Source organism: Melospiza georgiana, chromosome 3 (assembly GCF_028018845.1).
Source record: "Melospiza georgiana isolate bMelGeo1 chromosome 3, bMelGeo1.pri, whole genome shotgun sequence".
Taxonomy (NCBI): Eukaryota; Metazoa; Chordata; class Aves; order Passeriformes; family Passerellidae; genus Melospiza; species Melospiza georgiana.
Window position 1 is genome coordinate 17023199 of NC_080432.1, and position 18495 is coordinate 17041693.

The window sequence follows — 18495 nt, forward strand, 5'->3', positions numbered from 1 at the left end:
CCAGGGGGCGCTCTCCGCCGCGCCGGGCCGCGCTGTGCCGCCCCGGGGCGGTCCCCGGCCCGTTCCCCGCGGACGCGATGGCGCGGATCACGCTGGAGGACCTGGAGCGGCTGGGCGAGGAGCCCGACGGGGACGGCAGCGACAACGAGGACGACGCGGAGGGGGAGGCACGGCTGTTCGCGCACTGGGAGGCCGTGGCCAGCACGCACCGAGTGAGCCTGCCCCGAGGTGAGCCTCACGCCGGGCCTGCCGGGGCTGTCACGGCACGGACCGGGACCCCTTCTGCGCCGCGGCCGGGGCGAGCCTCGTCTCTCGTGTGCTTTGCCTTGCAGACATGGCAGGCCCGATCGCCCAGATGGCCCGGCACAGGCACGCTCGCGAGCCCGTGCCGTACGTGTCCCTGTCGCAGCACGGGAAGGTGAGGCCCGACCCTCTCCGCACAGCGCTGCCCGCCCGCCGTGGGCCGCCTCCGGTGGGGCCGCCGCCGGCCCGGGGCCATGGAGGAGCCTCTCCCCGGCGGGGAAGGGCCTCGTGTGGGCGGGCGCGCTCCAGCCTCGCCGGGCCTCCTGCAGCACCGCGGGGTTCCGGGATGGCGCCTCTGGATCGGTGCAGTATTCCGGCACTCCTGCACCTCCTCCTGCGTAGAGTAATGGCAATGCTCAGCTTCCCGGCTTTTATTTTAAAATCGGACAAGTCGTGCTGCTTTCTCTGGTCTTCTGACTTCCATCTGCCTCCTTTAGCAGGCTGTCCTCTTGCTGGGGTGGGCACATCTAAGAAAGTGAACTTTCAGTTCAGAGCCTGCCGTTCTCCCAACACCTTGTTGCATAGCTCGGAGTCCTGCTGGCTTTGTGTTTGTGCTGGTTGTGTTGGCTGGTTGAGCTGGAGAATTCAGCTGGCACAAGATAAAGATGTGTCTGTGGGGAACACAGGGCCTGTGACCCTGGCTGTCAGATGAGAGCATGTGTAGTTATTTGTCTCAACCACCAATCCAAACATGGTGTTTTCTGGCTGAAGATCTTCTCTTTGTGCTGGCTGTGTTGCACACTTACTTTCATCTCTTGCACATAAGGGTGCTTCTGTGCTTTGAGAAGTAACTGCTTGTCAGACTGGTTCTTGTGTCTCTGCAGGCCTAGCTGGGCTTTCTACCAAGAAGACATCTGTCAATTGTCCTCTGTATGAGTAGTGGTTAACCAATTTCTTCTGGGCTGAGATCCAGCACTCCCTGTAAAACATGTCTGAGCATGTGGCTTGTGCAGCTTGGAACTGGGGCTTCACCACACTCCCTCTTTCCGTGTTCTGGGTCCCAGGGACTTAATCTGGCCTTTTCTCTGCCTGTGCCAGTCCCAGGCAGGAATGGGGCCCCAAGACTTTGTGGGAACTGAAGAGCTTCTGTTGTTGTTGGCATCCCATCTGTGCCTGAGGAGGATTCTTGGAACGTGAGGCTGTGAGAAGAGCCACGGCCTGACATCAGTGCTGAGGGGACTTTGGAGCTGGGGCTCTTAGGGACATGTTTGCCAGGCTCAGGCAGATCAGGATTCGGTTGCTTTTCCTGATTCCTGCTTTTCCTATCAGTGCTACAAGCCCTCATCCTCTTGGAGGCAAGTGAATTATTATGCCACCTACAGCACTGTGCCCTGTCAGCACTCAGCCCCCAGCTCCCATTGCAGGGACCTATTGCTACTGTGTCTGCATGAAGCATCTTCCTTGTTTCTTTTGGACAAGTGTCATCCAGAGTGGTGGTGCTCAGTGGAAGGATCAGGCTGTGGCACAGCCAGGTGCTGTGACTTCACTGGGTTGATTCCGTTATTGCAGGTGGTATGGCAGATGGAGTAGAGGGATTGGTGATTTCCCTGCTTGGAAAATGCTCTTGCTCTGCTCTGCTTTGCTTGGTGGGACAATGGCAGGCATGGCCCCAGCTAGAGGGGGAATGCCCACAGTGTTTTGGGGCGCTCTTTTCACTGGCATCCCACTGATGCACACAAGCAGGCCTGCTGCCTTCCTTCTGCCTTTGGCTTGGCTTTCAGGGTAGACACTTGACTTGGGTGGAGGCACAGGGAGGCTGCACACAGTGCTGAGTCTTGTCACAGCTTCCTGTCTCCATCACTGCCAGCACAGCTGTGGAAGCAAGAAGTTTGGGAAGATGCCTTGAGCTCCGTGGGACAAGGTTGTCTCATGACCACTTTGATCTGGATGAAGAACAGGCTGAGATAGGAAGACAGGTGCTGGCTACAACTTCCCAGCATCTGTTTAGGTTACCTGTGCTCACAGACATGCCACAGACACAGCTGACCTATGAACATACCCAGATGCAATTTCCCCATTCCCCTTGCCCCTCTTCTGTGTCAGGTTTGTTCAGAATACTGGGCAATAGAGGTTTGGACTCATGCCACAAAATTCCACAGCTGGAATTGGGTTCATGTCTCTTCTTCCTCCTGTCAGTTCTTAGTATGGGAGAAGGATCTGAGGAGTTTTATTCCAGTCTTCTCAACGCTTCTGGGTGCTAGAGCTCTTCTGCCAGATTTTCCCTTCTACTGGGCAGGGATGTTTCTGTTATTCTCTGTGCATGCAGTGTTCCAGGGAAAAGGCACTGCACCTGAGAACACCATCAGCCTTACTGGAGGCCTTTGGGTGCCTGGAATCAGGAACATCCTTGTGAGTAGGCTGGACCGAAGAGGAACTGGAAGTCCTGTGCCCCTTGCTGAGGATGTGCTGCATTCCTTGTGCATGCCAGGAGCCTCCAGACCCCCTTGCACCCTGTCCCTTGTCTGTGCCTCCCCTTTTGCTGACTCCTGCTGACCTTTGCCCAGCACCCATGAGTGCCCTTGTCTGAGGTGCGTGTGATGCCAGCTCCCCTCACCTTCTTTGTGCTGCTCTGCCAACCACTGCCTAGCAGGGGCTCCCCTTTGGGCAGGCTCGTGTCTCCCCGCTTCTTGCCTGTCAGTGTTGGTTTCCCAGCCAGCTGCTGCAGTGTTTTCAGCGTGCCCCACCCTGACCTGCCTTGTCTGTGGCCTGTTGCAGTGCGAAGAGGCGGCCTACGAGGAGCGGCAGTACCCGGCGGGGAAGTGGGCCTGTGTCACCATGGGGGAGCCCATGTATGAGCAGAGCATCTCCCTGAGCTTCATGAAGCTCATGCGCTACATCTGCAAGGAGAACTCTGTAGGTGTGTGCAGGCAGGGGCTGGCAGAGTGCACAGAGGGAAAGGCTTTGCCATTGTCCATCTGCAGTGGGGAGGAGGGCTGCTGCTGCTGCTGCTGCTGCTGCTGCTAACCAGACACCTGTCTCACTGCCTGCCTGTCTCTTTCCAGGTTGCCATCTGGGCATGACAGTCCCAGTGCTCAATGAAATCCACCTGACCAAGGAGGAGACCGAGCTGGAGCGGGAGGTGCTAACTGCCTATTATCTCCCAGGAGCGTTCCAGCAAAACCCCCCCGTTCCCATGGACCCCGAAATCCACATCACCGAGAGGGCACCGCTCCGGGTTATAACCAGGTGACCCCAGCATCAGAGGTGTTTTCTCAGCTCAGCAGAGATGTACAAACTCCCTGCGTGGCTGCTGTGGTTCGTTAGGCACAGGGATGGGAGCTCTGGCTGTGCCAACGTGCTGGCTTTGTTGTTTACACTGTTCCCTTTGCTGCTGCTGCAGGGTTTTCTATGGGATGACCACCGAGGAGACAATTCTGAGGGAGATCAGTGTTTTCTGGGAGCTCCTGGGCCCCAGGGAGACGGTACTGAGGGGAACCTACATCGTGGCTTCCTACGAGAACCCCAGCGTCCCCCAGCGCCGCAACGAGATCTGGTTCATCTGCCAGCCCGAGTGAGACCCTGTGCCACTGCACCCGCTGCAGGTGGCACTTCTGACCCAAAGGAGACAGAGCACATCCCACTATTCACCCACACCATGAGAGACTGAGAGACTGTGGGGTGGCTTTCCAGCCTGCCCTGCAAAGGTCCTGCCAGGGGAAATCCTGCCTGGCCTGCGCTTCGCCTGCCCCCACAGTTGAGGCTGGAGCTGGCACCAAAGGCAACCTCTAGAGCAAGCTCTGGATGGGAAGCACATGGTGGGGGCTCATTAAGGCAGTGACCTGTGGGCCTGTGTGATGTGCTGGCCTGACCTGCACTGGGCTTTGCAGAGCTGGGCCAGAGTGGGTCCAGTGGTGGGCATCATCACAAGGTGGTGGTGTCGAGAAGGTGAATGACTGTGTGCAATGTGTGGGGCTCAGGGTGGCCTCTGGCCTGCTTCCTGTGAGAATGGCTGCCTGTCCTGAACAGAGACACTGAAATGCTGCTACAGAGACAGTTGCATTCAGAGGGAAAAAGGGCTTGAATTCAGGTGTGAATCCTGAATGTTTCCTGCTGGGGTGGTTCTCTTTGGACTGCTGGGTGCCTCCCTGGCTGTCACTCACCATTCCTCAGCCAGGACTAGGGCGCTGGCAGCCTTTGTCCATCTCTTGTGGGTGCTGTTTGCAGGCCTGCTGTGAGCTGAGAGGGGTGGGTCCAGAGAGAGCAGGAGCGGCACCACCGTGTGTTGGGTTGTGCATTGGTTAGTGAGTTTCACATCCATGAATGCCATCATGCTTTCCTGGGGGAAGCTGGCAGTGCCAACAGTCAATAAACCCAGTTCAAACCACTGCAGCTGCAGATCACTGATGGTGTGGATGGGGGGTGGCTTGGGAAGAGCCTTGCTGTCTCCTTCCTGGAGATGCTCCAGGCTGCAAAGCTGTGGCTCTAATTAGCCCAGGTTACAGCTACACTCCCTCTGCATTACTGCACAGGCGCCTTCTGTTGCTGCTGCAAGAAGTGTGGGCACACTCTCCTCCCTGCAGGTAAGGTGGTTTGTTGGATGGGGAGTGCCTCGTTTTTCCCTGGTGCAGAAGCTGGATCCTGTGGCTGTACTCCACATGGGCACCTGCCCTTTGGTGTGAGAATTCAAATGCAACTGCATGTCCTGCTGGTTGGCTGCAGGAGCTGGTGCACTCCTGCAGGAATGTGCTCAACAGGCTTGGTGTGGAGAGACTCTTAACTGCTTCTGACACAGATCCCAATGAGTTTTGTCACGCTGTGTGCCTTGCTGCCTGCACAAACTCCAGCTCTGGCCCTTTGTCCCTGTACTGCAGCTGGGGGGTAGGAGTGGCTGGAAGGCCTGGTCCCCTCTGTGATCTCCCTGCCCAGCAGCACAGGTGGCTTCTGCCACTCCTCTCTCTCCAGTCAGGTGCTGCTCACTGTCCCCTCTGGCTGTGGGGAGCCTGGATACCCAGCCCATGGCTGTGGGAAGAGTGGGGCTCAGCATGATACACCCTTCTCTGCAAGGGAGCCTGAGGCAGAGTCTGGGTGAGCACAGCAAGGCAGACAGTGGTTCCCTGGCTACCTGGTGATGCAGCTCTTGTTCCTGCGGCACTAAAGGCATTATGGACCCAGGAGATGCAGTCACAGCCGGCAGCACTGATGTGGCAAGTGCTTCTCGGAGAAGTCATGATGCCTGGATCAGCAGGGCTTAGCTCACTTTCCCTCCTGGGGAAAGAAACAATTCCCTGAAGCTGGGGTCAGGTGGCTCAGTATCACTGGGAGAACAAAGTCTGCTGGTGTGTGTGGGACAGAGACCCTTTCTCTTATCAGCTGCTCTGCTTGCCCTGAGCTTGCAGGTGGAAGTAAAACTTCCTTTCTAGAGAGTGTTGAATAGGCTACCACTTCCTCTGAGGCTGCTTGGTCCCCAACCAAAACCAGAACTGCTTTTGGTGGCAGGAGGTGGTGGCTTTCCTGGGAGGGGGGATTGGTCTGGGGTTACTGGCAGAGTTCCACAGCTGCATGCCCTGTGGGAGCAGCTCTGTTGGGGCTTTGGTGCAGCACCAATCAGGCTGGTGCAGCCACATAGGGCAGCAAGCACACCCCAATCCTGTGCCACAGGTTTTGCTGAGGAAAGGCTCCAGCATCCTCTGTGATGTATCCAGCAGTGCTCAGCGCCATGTCTGATGGCTCATCTTCCACACAGTACCAAAACCAGTATTTTGGAGGCTCAACAAACCGGCTGGAAAGCTGGCGTTCAGAGTGACAGCTACCAGAGCCGGTGGTGCAGGGCTGCAGCAGGTTCCACCAGAGGCACTGGCTCGGGCAGGGAGGCTCCAGTGTGGGCCATGCAGATGGACAGACAGCTCTTGCTGCTCGGGTCCTGCAGAGGAGCAGCGAGGAGCAGCAGCGTGCTGTACACCGGGACTGTGCCCAGCCTCTGCCCGTAGCAGGGTGCTCCTGGCTCCTCGCTGCCCCGGTGCCTTTGTAGGGTCATTCACAGCGGTGCAGATCTGCCATCAGTTTAACAAACAGCGCGGCTACAAGGAGCCCCCGGGCGGGAGGGGAGCGGCGTCGCCTCCTCGCAGCTCGGGGCACCGGAGGGCACTGGCAGGAGCAGGGTTGGGGTTACGGGGGTACCGGGGGTACGGAGGAGCGCGGCGCGGCGTCCCGGCCCGGCGGGGCTCTGCTCTGCGGGGGATGGCGCCAGCGAGCCCCGAGCCTCGAGCACCGCGACGGAGGCACGGGGGGCCGAGCCGGGCGCTGCCTGGGGGACCCCGCTCCTCCCGACCCCGCCCGGTTTCCGGTGGCCGCCCCTCCTCCGGAACCCCTCCCGGCGGCGGCGGGCGGGGCGGCGGCGGCATGGCTGGGGTCCGGCGGGCACGCTGACCGGCGCGGGGGATGGCGGCGGCGCGGGGGATGGCGGCGGTGCGGGCACTGCTGGTGCTGGGTGAGTGCGGGCCGGGACAGCCCCCGCAGCCTCCCCCGGGCAGGGAGCGCGGGTCCCGGCGGCGGGGCGAGGGCGGCGGAGCTTCGCGCCTCCGCTCGACTCCGTGCCTGGGCCGCGCCGGGGCCGGCGGGCGGGGGTCCATGGCCGGCCCCGGGGTGGGTGAAGGTGGAGCGGCCGTGTCTGGGGCCGAGCCTCCTGTGCTTCGCGCCCCCCCGGCTTCCCGTGAGCCCGGCGGCGATGGGGCCCGCTGGTCCCACTGGGGCGCGGAGCGGGGGCTGCTGGGGCCCCGTCTGTTCCCGGTGCGGGCCGGCCGCGCCCCCGGCCCGCCAGCCCCGCCGTGCTGCGGGAGCCGCCGGGGCGCCTCGCCCGGCTCTCCTTCCCCGGCGTGCGCCGGCTCGCCCTGCCCGCCCGCTCCGAAGGGGGAGCGTCGTGCCGAAATTCACGGGGATGCAAATACGCCAGGCATTTGCCGGCTGGAGACGGCGAACGGGCGGCCCCGGAGCGGCGCGGGCCGGGGAGGGTCCCGGAGACCCCTGGAGCGGGGCTCGGCTCCGACCCGCGCCCCGCCGGCCCCGGGGCAGGGCTGACACCGGGCAGGCTGCGCGGGGCAGCGCAGGGTTTTTCCTATGAATTCTGCTCAGATCGGAGCCCCGAGGAAAAACAGCGGGCCCGCGGTGAGCTGCCACCCGTGGAGACGGAGATTGACCTGCCGGCCGCCGAGGGGTTTTTGTCCCTTGCTGAGCGCATCTGGATGAGCGCTCTGCCCCGCCCCCCGTGCCGCTCACTCTTCCTGCCCGATCCGCGGCCCCTTGGTTCTCCTGGCTGCTGCTGCTGCTTTTCAGTGTTCAGCTGCAGGGCCTGAGCTCTCCTCCTCTCGTTCTGCCCCGTGGTGTTTCTCCCCACTGCCCTCCCTGCACCATTTTCCTTGTCTGAGGAGCCCAAGGTCTTGGCTGTGCGTGAGAGCCGCAGGGGCTGTGAGCTGTGTTCCAGCCCGGCTTTGAAGGGCCCCACGGCTGCCCCGTGCCACATCACCTCGTTTCTTCACTTAGGAGCCCTGGCAGTCGCTGCGTGCAGTCCCTTCTGTCCCACCGCGCACAGTTGTAGAGTTTGCTTTGCAGTTTCTGCTGTAAAATCAAGAGCAATCATCTTAGTTTAGCACCTGGGTGGAATATTGCCTCGGAGGGAAAGATATCTGCTGGGCTGCTGCCCGTCCATATCTGGAGCCGTGGCTGAACCCTGCTGCCAGGCGGCAAGTATTGTCCAATTTACAGCTGATAAGCAGGAAAAGCAGCACTTACTTAGCTGATTAGCGCCGTGATTGCCATCCGCCTTGGCAGCCTCTGGGAAGGCTGTTCTGGCGGGGGAGTGCCTGCTCTGGATTGAAGTCGAAGGGCCCTTTGGAGCTGCCACAGCGTTCACCTGTGTGCCACTGGCAGCTGGGATGTGCAGCCCTGCCTGTGAGGGCTGTGTGCTGCCTTTCCTCCCACTCTGCAGTGGCTGGAGTTTCTGTACTGCTCAAATCCTTGTTTCTCTTGCTGAGCAGGATCACGTCCTACAGCACGGGGGGTAGCATGCAGCTGTCCAGCTCGCAGACACTGTGAAAAATCTCAGGTGCCACCAGTGTAGCCAAAACGTGCAGTTTGATATGTAGCTTTTACAGGCTGCTGGTAAGTTTTGTAGGCTGCAGGGCATTGTCTCTCTGCCTGTGGATGGTGTTTGGAAAGAGCACTGTGGAAAGACCTGGGAGGTGTGGAGTGTCCGCGGCTCACACAGATCCTTTGCCATGCATGTTCCAGAAGTGCTCAGTGCCTGGGCTGCTGCTCCCTCTTCCTCCACTTCCATTGTTCATGAAGCTGTGATCTTTCTGGCAGTGGCACTGCAGCGTGCCAGATGTGTGCTGACTTCTGCTGGAACATGTGGTTGAAATGCTAGCAGAGGAAATATTTGCTGAGTCAACTTTCCTTTAAAGCAAAAAAAAAAAAAAAAAAAAAACAACCCAAAACCAAAAGGTCTATTTTGTTCTGGAAATGCCTCCATGTCCTGTGTTGAGCTGTGTGTTTCTGTATGGCAGTGCTTTTCTTGTGCTTCCTAGCAAGCCTGGTCTTAAAGAAGAAAATTTATGAGAACAGGAATGATCTGATCCCCCTTGGGACTTGGCTGTGTTCAGACAGTGCTCTGGGCAGGCTGGAACCTCGAAGTGCCAGGAGCTTCAAAGGATGGCAACTCCATAGCCGTGGCCATAGGCACTTTGTCTGCACAGTGGGCTCCAGAATCGCTGGGAGCTGGCACTGCTCAGGGAGCTGTCGTGTTTAAAGATCCCTAAAGATGTGTTCTGAGCTCTTAATTGACCTGGAATGAGACCATCTTCTAAAGGCAGATGGGCAGATGTTTGAACTGCAGCAAGCACCGTGTTTAGTTGCCTGCTGGGTGATGAATGTTTGTGTTCCCTCCCTGAATCCCTCTTGTTCAAGGGAAGTGAGGGGATGGCAGCTCACATCTGCTGATTGCACAGGTGCTAGGTTTCACCTTGTTTGGCCAAAGGCTGCATCCAGGCAGATAGGTGTGTGTATCCTGGGAAGGCAGGCTGCACTTCCTCTGAAGGAATGGAGCCCAAAGGAAATGGAGGGAAGATAGGAAAGGGATAGGAAGAAAAGAGTCTCACCTTGAGGCAGTGGGCAAGAGCATGAGGGCCAGTTTGGCTGTGAGTGATAAGGCACTTCAAAAGGATCTGAAGGCTGTGGGGTCTGGTTACAGGTATTTACTGGAGGATCTTTACACTAATATTTTTCTTGCGTTCGTTTCAATTCATCTGCTATTTAAGTTGCAAAGATCAAAGCTGTATTCCAGCAAGCACACGTGGACTAAAGTAAATAGCAGGACCTAGTACACCTCTTCCCAGTGAATAAACACTCTTTCCTCCCTGAACATTTTCAAGCATACCTCTCAGGCCTGGAATGCAAAGTATTTCACATTAGCAGTGGGAGTTTCCACTGCTTTCGATATTTGGGAACTTGGAACAAATGCTTATTTAGAAGTGGACAGACCTGGGTACAAACGTGCTCTTTGTGTAGGCAGTTGCTGCTGTGGTGTTTGGAGGGAAATTCCCCTGGGGTTGGAGGACATGCAATTGTTTGTGCAGACCCCAAGGAACAGTTCCCATTCTCCTGGCATGAAGTGTTGGTTTCAGGGACTGGGACAGGCAGCTCTTTGGAGGCCTGGAGGGCAGCAGGACTAGCAAGATGCTTGGCAGATGCACAGGAACATTCCTCTTGGTGAGGTTTAAGTTGCACAGGGTGTTAGCTTTGGGTTTGGTGGGGTTTGCAAAGGCTGTGAACCAGCACAGTGGATTTTGCTGTGTAAGGGAAAGAGGCAGCCCCACCTTTGGCATGGCAGTACCTGCTGGAGAAGGCTGATAATGTCTGAGGTGGGAGAAAGGCAACTGCAGTGTCTTCCACCTTTACAAGAAACGAACCATGTCTGTGAGAAGAGGAGGAAGAGAGATGGAGAAATGATAATTTGGCAGCTGTTAACGTGTTGTTTCCTGGGCTCAGTGTGTTTCAGCATGGCAGAGGTGCCAAGGTGGGCGGCCTGATTCCATGTCTTGCTCCTTGCCTGGAAGATATTGGGAAGTGGCATCCCAGAGCTACTTAAAAATACTTTTAGTTAGTTGGAAGAGCAGATATTATATTTCACAGAGGGGTTAAAGGGCTGTGCTGTGCCTCCAGCATACCTTGTGTGCTGCCTTGCCTGAAAAAAGCAATCATGCTGCTGGACACAGAAGGATTTGTTCTCTGGGGGAGACCTCATGAGGAAGGGGGCAGGATGCTGAAGGTTTTCAGGTTTTTCATGTGGCTGCTGCCAGAGCATTTGCCATTCCCTGGGCTCTGCCATGGTGTGGAGGCTCTGCACATGGGTCACATCTTGTTCCTGATGTCCGTGTGGGCTTTCAGCTGCCCAGATATGTTGGGCTCTGGTTTCTGGGAGGCTCTTCAGAGGGAGTTGCTTGTAAGGTCAGGGGCCCTGGGCTCTTGTAGAAACTTTTTTGCTTCCTTCATAATGCTGACACTGCTGAACCACAGCATATGGAGGCAAGAACACAGATTTTTGATTCTGGAGGATGTGGCCTGTTCAGAGTCCTGCACTTCCACCTCCTTCATGCTGCCAGACCCTGTCAGGATCTGCTGTGCTGTGTTGATGAGCTGTCAGCTTTCTCCTTTTTCTTACCTGCCACAGTGGCTGCTTTCCTGCACTGCTGTTGGGTGTTACAGCAAGGAGCAGTGTCAGGTCATCTCTGATGTGACACAGGACCAGCAAATCCACTTTTGCATTGCAATGGGAGCTGTTGACTTTGCCATTTGGTTTAGAGTGAACAGCTGGTGTGCCTAAAAAAGGACGAGACTGAAGGAAGGATCATCTTTGTGCAGAAGACCATCTCCTGTTTCAGTCTTCCTGTGCCTTCTGAATATGCAAGCTGTAGGAAGGGAAAAAGCTTGCAAGACATGAATGGAAATCTGTTGGTTTGGGAGCTAGACCAGAATCTTGCTTTGCAGGAGGCACACATGTGTCTGTAGTCCCAGGGAGTGAAGAGCTGGAGGAACAGTGGTTCAGGGTCTCTTCTGGAAATGGGTGAAGAAGAAGAGTGAAGGCTTCTGGAAATGGGTGAAGAAGAAGAGTGAAGGCTGACTGTAGTGAAGCTCCTATGGGCTCTTGAGCTTGGAGGCATATTCAGTGTTTTAAGCAGCTGCATCTCCACAGGTTCAGGCTCTGGATCCAGGTGCTGCTTAAATAGAGGCTGAATAGGTTTGTCCAGCATTTCCTATTGTCTCTGCCTTGTTTGGCACGGGACAGCCCAGTGAGGATGAACCCGTGCCACCCAGTCAAGGCAAGGACTCCATTTCTGGTCATTCCTTTGTTCCAGGGAAATAGTTGGCAGTCAGCGCTGTTCTGTGTTTACCTGTGTCTCCTTTTAATCTGTGCAGCTCTTGCTGAGTAGCTGTGGAAGATCTTCAAGCCAAAACACAAGTGGTCTTTGTTTTAAAGCATCAATTTGTGTTGGCAGCCAGGTCTGCAGTGCATGTGCTTTTCATTGACTGCTGCTTCGGCTCAGTTTCTCACTCCTGCCAGCTCTTTTTTAAACTTAATACAGAAATGTTTTTCCTGAGCTTAAAAGGCTGACCTGTGCAGTACTTCCAGTCTTAACTTAAGCCTTGTCTTTTCCAGGGAAGCAGTCTCTGTCTGGTCACAGAATAGGTTCCTTACCTGTGCTTTGAGAGGTGACTAATGCACGCTGTCTGATCAGCAAAGAGAGAGGCAAGGGGGGCACTTCAGAGGGGTTTGCAAGTTTCTGAAAGCCTGATCTGTGTGCCTGGGATGAGCAGTTTCAGTGTGCCTGCTCAGCTCTGCCTTTCCCCAAGCCTGCTTGTTTAGCAGTTTGGGAAAGTTGATGGGTGGGCGCTATTTTGATACTCTTTGCAGACTGTTACCGCCTGGGGCTGCTCCTTTTATTTGATCAGCTTTCAAAAATCCATCCTCTATTCTCTCATTTTGACCTCCTGAAATTGTTCTGCAAGGGGGCCTCTTTTGAGAATGCATTCTAATCCTTAAAAATTGTAAGTGCCATCCAGGGCAAGGCCTGTGTTGTAATTACAACATTTCTGCTGGAAGTGAAGAGATGAATGCTGAGGTGTTCAGGTGCCTCCAAGAGCAGAGTGGAAACCGAGTCCAACTGCAGAATTCAGGATGAACAGTGAGGAGCACTTGTGAGCATACAGATTGTGTGTCAGGAGAGGAGGCATGGCTGGTTTTAGGTGGTGATTCCTCCTGTGAAATGCTGCTTGGCAGTGGGATACCAGTGGTGTGTCTCCTCCTTGTCAAATTAGGCTCTGACTGGAACGGAGCAGGCGGGGATTTGGCACCTGTGAACTGGAGTGTGCCCAGGGCCCCTGAGCATCCATGAGTTGAATCCACCACTCTCAGGTGGTCTGCACCTCTGGGAGGTTGGGATGGCTTGGGTTGATGGTCGTATTGTGCAGGATGATGAATGAAGAAAACTGACAGCAGCAGATTCCAGTCTGGAAGGTGGTGTGACACATTTGATTGCAGGGCATGAGCCTTCCCTCTCTGGAAAGCAAGGTGTTTCAAGCTGGGAGAAAGCAATGGGCTGCTGTCTGTGCTGGGACCTCGGGCAGAAAGGGGCTGGGGTTTGAGTGAGGTCTACAAGGCTGTTTGTATTTCAGCCCCTGGCTGACCTGTGTTCAGTTCCTGGCTGAGAGCAGTGTCCGCGAGCGCTGGGCTCAGACCTTGGTGCTAACACCTGAGATGTTTGTAGCTCTAAGATAACAAGGCTTTGTAACTTTTCCTCTCCTGTGATGCTGTTGTGAAGCAAGGTTTGTCCCAGCAGCAGGATTTTACATTTTGGTGCAGCTCAGGCCACCCTGAGGAACAGCCAGGACTGCAGCCTCCTGCTGTCAATTCGGGCAGGTTGGCTCTGTCCTCTGTCACGCCAGAGCAAAGCCAGACAGGTCTGTCCCCAGAGCCATGGCATGTGGAGGCCAGGTCCCCTTCTGGCTGCAGAGGGGAGGCTCTGTGTGCCTCTGGGTGGGAAAGGGGGGCTGTCCTTTCTGTCAGTGATGCTGGCACAAGATAGGCACGGTATTGCTTAAGACCTGCTGTAAACTCTCTCCTCCTTGCAGTTGCTCATTGGCTTCTTTGGGAGCACAAAGGAAGCCTTTGATTCAAACCATGCAGTGGCTGTCCAAATGGTTAAGGGCAGGACAAGCTGCTGCTTGCAGTGCCTTTATTGCTGCACTGCAGCTTGCCTTGGTGTGTGTCCTGGCTCTGCTGTGGCACGGAGCTGCTCCATGCTGCTGGGCCTGGGTCACTGGGAACCATTCATTGGAGAGAAGATTATGGATTTTGTCTTTCCTAGCAAAGACAAGACCAGAGAAAATAAAGTCTTGTAGGGTGCCACAAAGGGCAGTGCATCCAGTTTTCCTTAACCATTCATGGGAGCATGGATGGGTTTGTGCTGCTGAGATCAAGTTGTGCAGTTGTCTTTGCAGAGGGACCAGCACCAGAAGTCTCTTTCAGCAGTTGCAAGAATTGTACAAATTGTCTTGGATGAAAAGAATCCAAAGCTTCTCATGAGTTATTTTCTTGTTCTTTGTTCCTGTCCATCCATATGGGCTGCTGCAAACACCATGAACCTGGCACACACCTGGCAGGTGCTATGGGGCTGGCCAGTTCCTGGGCTGAGACTGCTCCTGCAGCAGTGAGATCTTGCTCTGTGATCATTCTTTCCTCCAGCCAGGTTCAAGCAGTTCTTTCTCCACCAGATTCCAAGCAAAAGCTGAGCGACAAAGGCAACACATCTGATTTTTTTTTTTCCATCTTCTGAGTTAACTCTTGCTGGCTCTCCTGCATATTGTGTGTGTTGGAGGAGCTGCTTGCCAGCCCTGACCCTCCTGCCCCGTCTCTATTTGCTGCCTTTTCCTGGCTCAAGTGCAGCTGTTCCTTTTCCAGCTGTGCCTCCCATCTCCAGCTCTTCCTGATTCCTCTTCTGCATGCAGGCCTGCCATGGCTTGCCACACGCCCCCTTCTCAGACTCTGCTGCTTGATTTCTCTGCAGTGCCTGCCTCTGGGCACTGCTGCTCTCCCAGGTGTGGCTGTGGCTTCCTCCTGCCGTCCTGGGATTGCCTTTGTCTCCTTGAGCCTGGCCTCCAGTTCACAGCAGGTGATGGGAAATCAGAGCAGGGCTGCTGAGATGTTCAGCTGGTCCCTGGAAATCACAAGACTTTCTGGGTAAGGATTCTTCTGCTCAGCTGGGGAAAAGTCTCAAAGCCACGTGGCCTGAAGCAGAAAGCATTCATCTGAACGGTTAACATTTGGGCAAGGAAATAACAAAAGGCTGTCATCCTGGGCACGCTTCACCATCATGTTTTGTTTCTGTGGCCTTGCTGGGATTTTGGCCTGCCTCTCACTGGCTGCAGATGCATTCCTGCCATGGGTTTGATGGAGCAATCCATTATCCCTGGGTTGCTGAGTGGCCTCACTGAGCAGCAGGCACCTGCTTTGAGCTCCCCAGGACCTGCTTGCTGAGTGTCTGCTGCCACTGTTTGTGTCCTTCCTTGCCATTTGGTTGCTTAGGATGCCCAGGTACTCTTTGTTCTGGTGGCTTTGTACTGATACTCCTACTGGGTGTCCAGCAAGAACTATTTGTCCTGCAGGTGTATTGGAAATCAGCTTTTCTGCTGCAATGGAGGAAAGCACTTTCTTTTCAAGGAGATCTGGTTAGGAGGAATTTCTGTCTCAGTGAGTGTTACAGCCAAGCTTTTCTTTAATTTGACACAGGGGCTTTGCATTAGATTTATCTGTAGCAAACATTCTGCCTAGTTATTGATTTGTAAAATATTCCAGAAAGTGCCCTGCTGCATAGTCTTCCCACTCAGGGACTTTTTTCCATTTTTAGCTGAGATAATGTAGCAATGTCTCATAGAGAAGCTACCTCTTAATTAATATTGCATGAGCAGAAGAAATATTAGCTTCTCCATCTGCTTTCCTATTTTTGTGGCTTTTAATATAGATTCATAAATGGCTTTAATGAAAATAAACAAGGAACTGTTCTTTTCTGTGCCCTCTTTGCTTCCAGAGGTGATGGTGCAGGTCCAGCCTCCCTGGTGATGTTTTTCCCAGGAGGTGAGTCCTGGCCAACAGCACAATTGTAAATGATGGTTGTGAGATGGGGCTGATCTTCAGCTTTCTAGCAGGGCAAAGAGGAGCATCTGGCAGAAATCTGTAGGACAGAGCTGGAGACAGATATGGGGAGTTGTGGGTGGTGCTTTGTAGCCAGAAGGAAGCCAGTGGCACACGGATGGGAATGGACATGCAGCGCACAGCAGGCAGTGTTTATGAACCACTGTTCCTGAATCACTGTGAGGGTTGGCACAGAAATCCCTGTGAACCCAGCAGGGAGCCCTGGGCAGCCAGTCCATCCTCCTGAAGCTTCAGAGGCAGCCAGAGCTCAAACCCCAGCCTTGCAGAGCCCATTTCAGGTGTCTCCTCAGTGCCTTTTCACAGCAATTTTTACTTTGCAGCACTGTGGTGGCTGCTAGGAAAGGTGATTCCCTCTCCTGGGAGCTTCTTTCCTTCCTGTAGGAAGGGAACAACCAAGGTTTTTACCTTTGGTCATCCAAATGGTGAAGCAGGATGCTCCAGTAAGAGAGAGACCCACAGTGCAGCTGTGATCCATGGGGAGCCCCATTCTGGTGTTGTGTGGTGGCATTTCCCAGCCTCCATGGGTTCTCCCTGTTCCTGGGAAGGCAGAGTGGCTGGGTGGGCTGCACAGAGGCAGCAGCAGGAAGGAGCACACAACTGGACGCCTGCAGCAGTTGCCAGAGCATGGGTGTCGTTTCCAAGAGCATGGCACTGCATGAACCATTTCTCCCATGAGCTGTAAGCTGTCTGCAGAGCTTGGCCAGCTGGATCTTCATGGCAAATCCATCTGAGTCTCCACAGGCACAGAACTAAAGGAAAGTTAGCTGTAAATATACTGACATGACCTGGAGAGAGATTTAAAATATTTATCCTAGAGCAGAGCTTGGGATATAAATAAGCTCCCTGTCTGTTTCCCTGCACGCAAGGCTCAGAAGTGCAGCTGTCCCTTTGTCCCCAGCTCACTGAGTCTTGCTTGGGACCAGCAAGTTGCTTATGGGTGGGCTTGAAGTCCATGCAGATGGTGTAAACATGGAGCTGCCAGCAAAATGGAGAGGGTATTTGCAGTGGTGCAGATGGGAATTTTTGACTGCAGCTCCTGTCCCTGCTGGCTCTGCTCTGTAGCTCTCGGGGTGTTTGTGGGGTTTGTGCTGAGCCATGTGCTGGGTGAGGTTGTAACCCTCTCACTTGGCCCACTGAGCAAGCAAGATTTACAGGATGTCCAGACAAGCACAGCCAGAGGGAAGCACAGGTTTGGGTGGCACTGGGGGTGTTTTCTTCCTTCCAGTGGGTTTGGTAGCAGCACTCAGAGAAACAGCTCACTCAGGCACTTTCAGGGCATAAATAAGCTTCATTCTGCAGCAAACAGCCCTGGCAGGAGTGCTCCATGCCCAGTGCAGCCTGGTGAGCTCCCTGCTTGGAGGGGAGCTGGCTCTGAGCAGCAGCAGCTCTGTCTCTGATGGTGCTGCATGGCTGGAGCAGCTGGCTCTGCTTGCAGGCCTCGTGTGCTTGCTGCTCCTCTCTGCTCTGCTTCCCTTGCCCTGGCCTCTTCCCACCCCCACCCCCTTTTGTCTTTACAGCCTGAGCTCCCATTCTCTGCAGCGCCTGGCTGGGGCTCCTGTTTGCTGAGGGGAAGTGCCAGACAGTTTTATGGAGCTTCTTCTGCTTTTCCCCCTCATCTGGAACGGTGTTTCAGCTGGAACAGGAATCATGCAGAGCCCTGGCCAGGAGCTCCATCCACACACACACACACAGAGTGCTGTTCTGGGGGAATCCCTCTTGGCTGGGCTTGGGATGGCAGCAACAACGTCAGCCTTTGGCCCTCAGCCTGGGTGCAGGGATGTGGGGATGGATTGGCAGGAGCTGGGGTGAAACCTGGAGATCTGGCTCCAGAGGCCCTGGTGTGATGCCTGTCCCTGGTGTGATACCTGCAGACCTGGCCCCAGCTGCCCTGGGATGAGCTCTGACCCTCATAGACCCTGTCCTTGCTGCCAGCCCCAGGGCAAGCAGTGATGAGCCAGCCCTGTCACAGCTCTGCCTGCCTGTTCTGCACCACCTGGGCTCTCCTCTGCCAGCAGGAGTTTTGCTTAGTAAAGACATTTTCATTCTTACATGGCCCATGCTGGAATTGTGGGGGGAGCATCATCCTTCAGGGCCGCTGCACAGGAAGCATGTGGCTCATCCTGGTTCCACTTGGCATCTTTCTGCTGTCTTTTTTTGGTGGGAGAAAAGTGCAATCCCTCTGCTGTGCTGGCCAGAGCTCAGCCTACAGATCCCTGTGGCTCCTGCCAGCAGCACACATCAGGTGTTTGTGAGGAGAGCAGGGAATTGCTCAAGGGCTCAGAGCAAGCCTGGCAGAGCTGGTTGGCAGGACCGGTGGGTGCAGCAGGTCTGTCAGTGCTGCTGAGTCGCCCTTGAAACATTTGTGTTTCTCACTGGGGCTTGGCAGTGCAGCTCAGGAGCCTTTGGCTGATGCCCCATGAAAGATGGTTTCATTGAGCCAGCAGGATTCCCAGCTCCTGTCCCATTTGTCCCTGTGTCTCTCTTTATCTGCTACAAAGATGTTGGTCTGGGGGTCCCATGGCCACCGCTGCCTGTGATGCCCAGCAAGCAGCACTTAGCCAAAACTTCCTTTTCCAAGGGCCAGGGGCCAAGTGGTGCTGCCAGCCCCAGCTGTGCCCTGGGTGTTTGGGCAGGAGGAGCAGTGATCTGGCTGCTGTCTCTGCCCTCTTCCTCTCCCAGCTCCACTGCGCTGCACTCATACCTTGGGCTGGTTCTCTGGGCTGGCTGCTCAGAAAGGGGATCTGGACTTCTCTGAAGGTCTGGGAGCACCCAGTGACCCTAAAGAATGGCACTGTTTCCCTGGTGCAGTGTTCTGTGGAGGTGCCCGTGTCCCCTCTTGCAGCAGGTGCCAGGAGCAGGGGCACAGCATGGCTTGGAGCAGTGTCAGTGTGCTCCCAGGGCAGACAGGCAGCTCCAAGGCCAGTTGTTCTGGTTCAGCAGCCCCAGCAGTGTCAGGGAGCCAAGGAGCTTGGCTACCATGGGGAGTTCCCTCT

At 55.5% G+C, this 18495-nt stretch overlaps 2 protein-coding genes across 3 annotated transcripts in view; both read left to right on the plus strand.

The window, feature by feature from the left end:
* Positions 1 to 48: 48 nt before the first annotated feature.
* On the plus strand, positions 49 to 4628 carry LOC131081316 (heme-binding protein 1-like). The gene is made up of 5 exons (XM_058020336.1): positions 49 to 228; positions 333 to 418; positions 3019 to 3160; positions 3306 to 3489; positions 3644 to 4628. The coding sequence occupies exons 1-5, from the start codon at positions 78 to 80 to the stop codon at positions 3816 to 3818; spliced, it is 738 nt and encodes a 245-aa protein (XP_057876319.1). The 5' UTR covers positions 49 to 77; the 3' UTR covers positions 3819 to 4628.
* A 2018-nt stretch (positions 4629 to 6646) lies between these two features.
* Positions 6647 to 18495, plus strand: part of PTK7 (protein tyrosine kinase 7 (inactive)) — a 34303-nt gene continuing 22454 nt past the window's right edge. For both annotated transcript variants that reach the window (XM_058020850.1, XM_058020851.1), the window contains exon 1: positions 6647 to 6730. In XM_058020850.1, the coding sequence (XP_057876833.1) occupies positions 6682 to 6730 (49 nt within the window). In that variant the 5' untranslated portion in view covers positions 6647 to 6681. The remainder of the gene's footprint in view (positions 6731 to 18495) is intronic.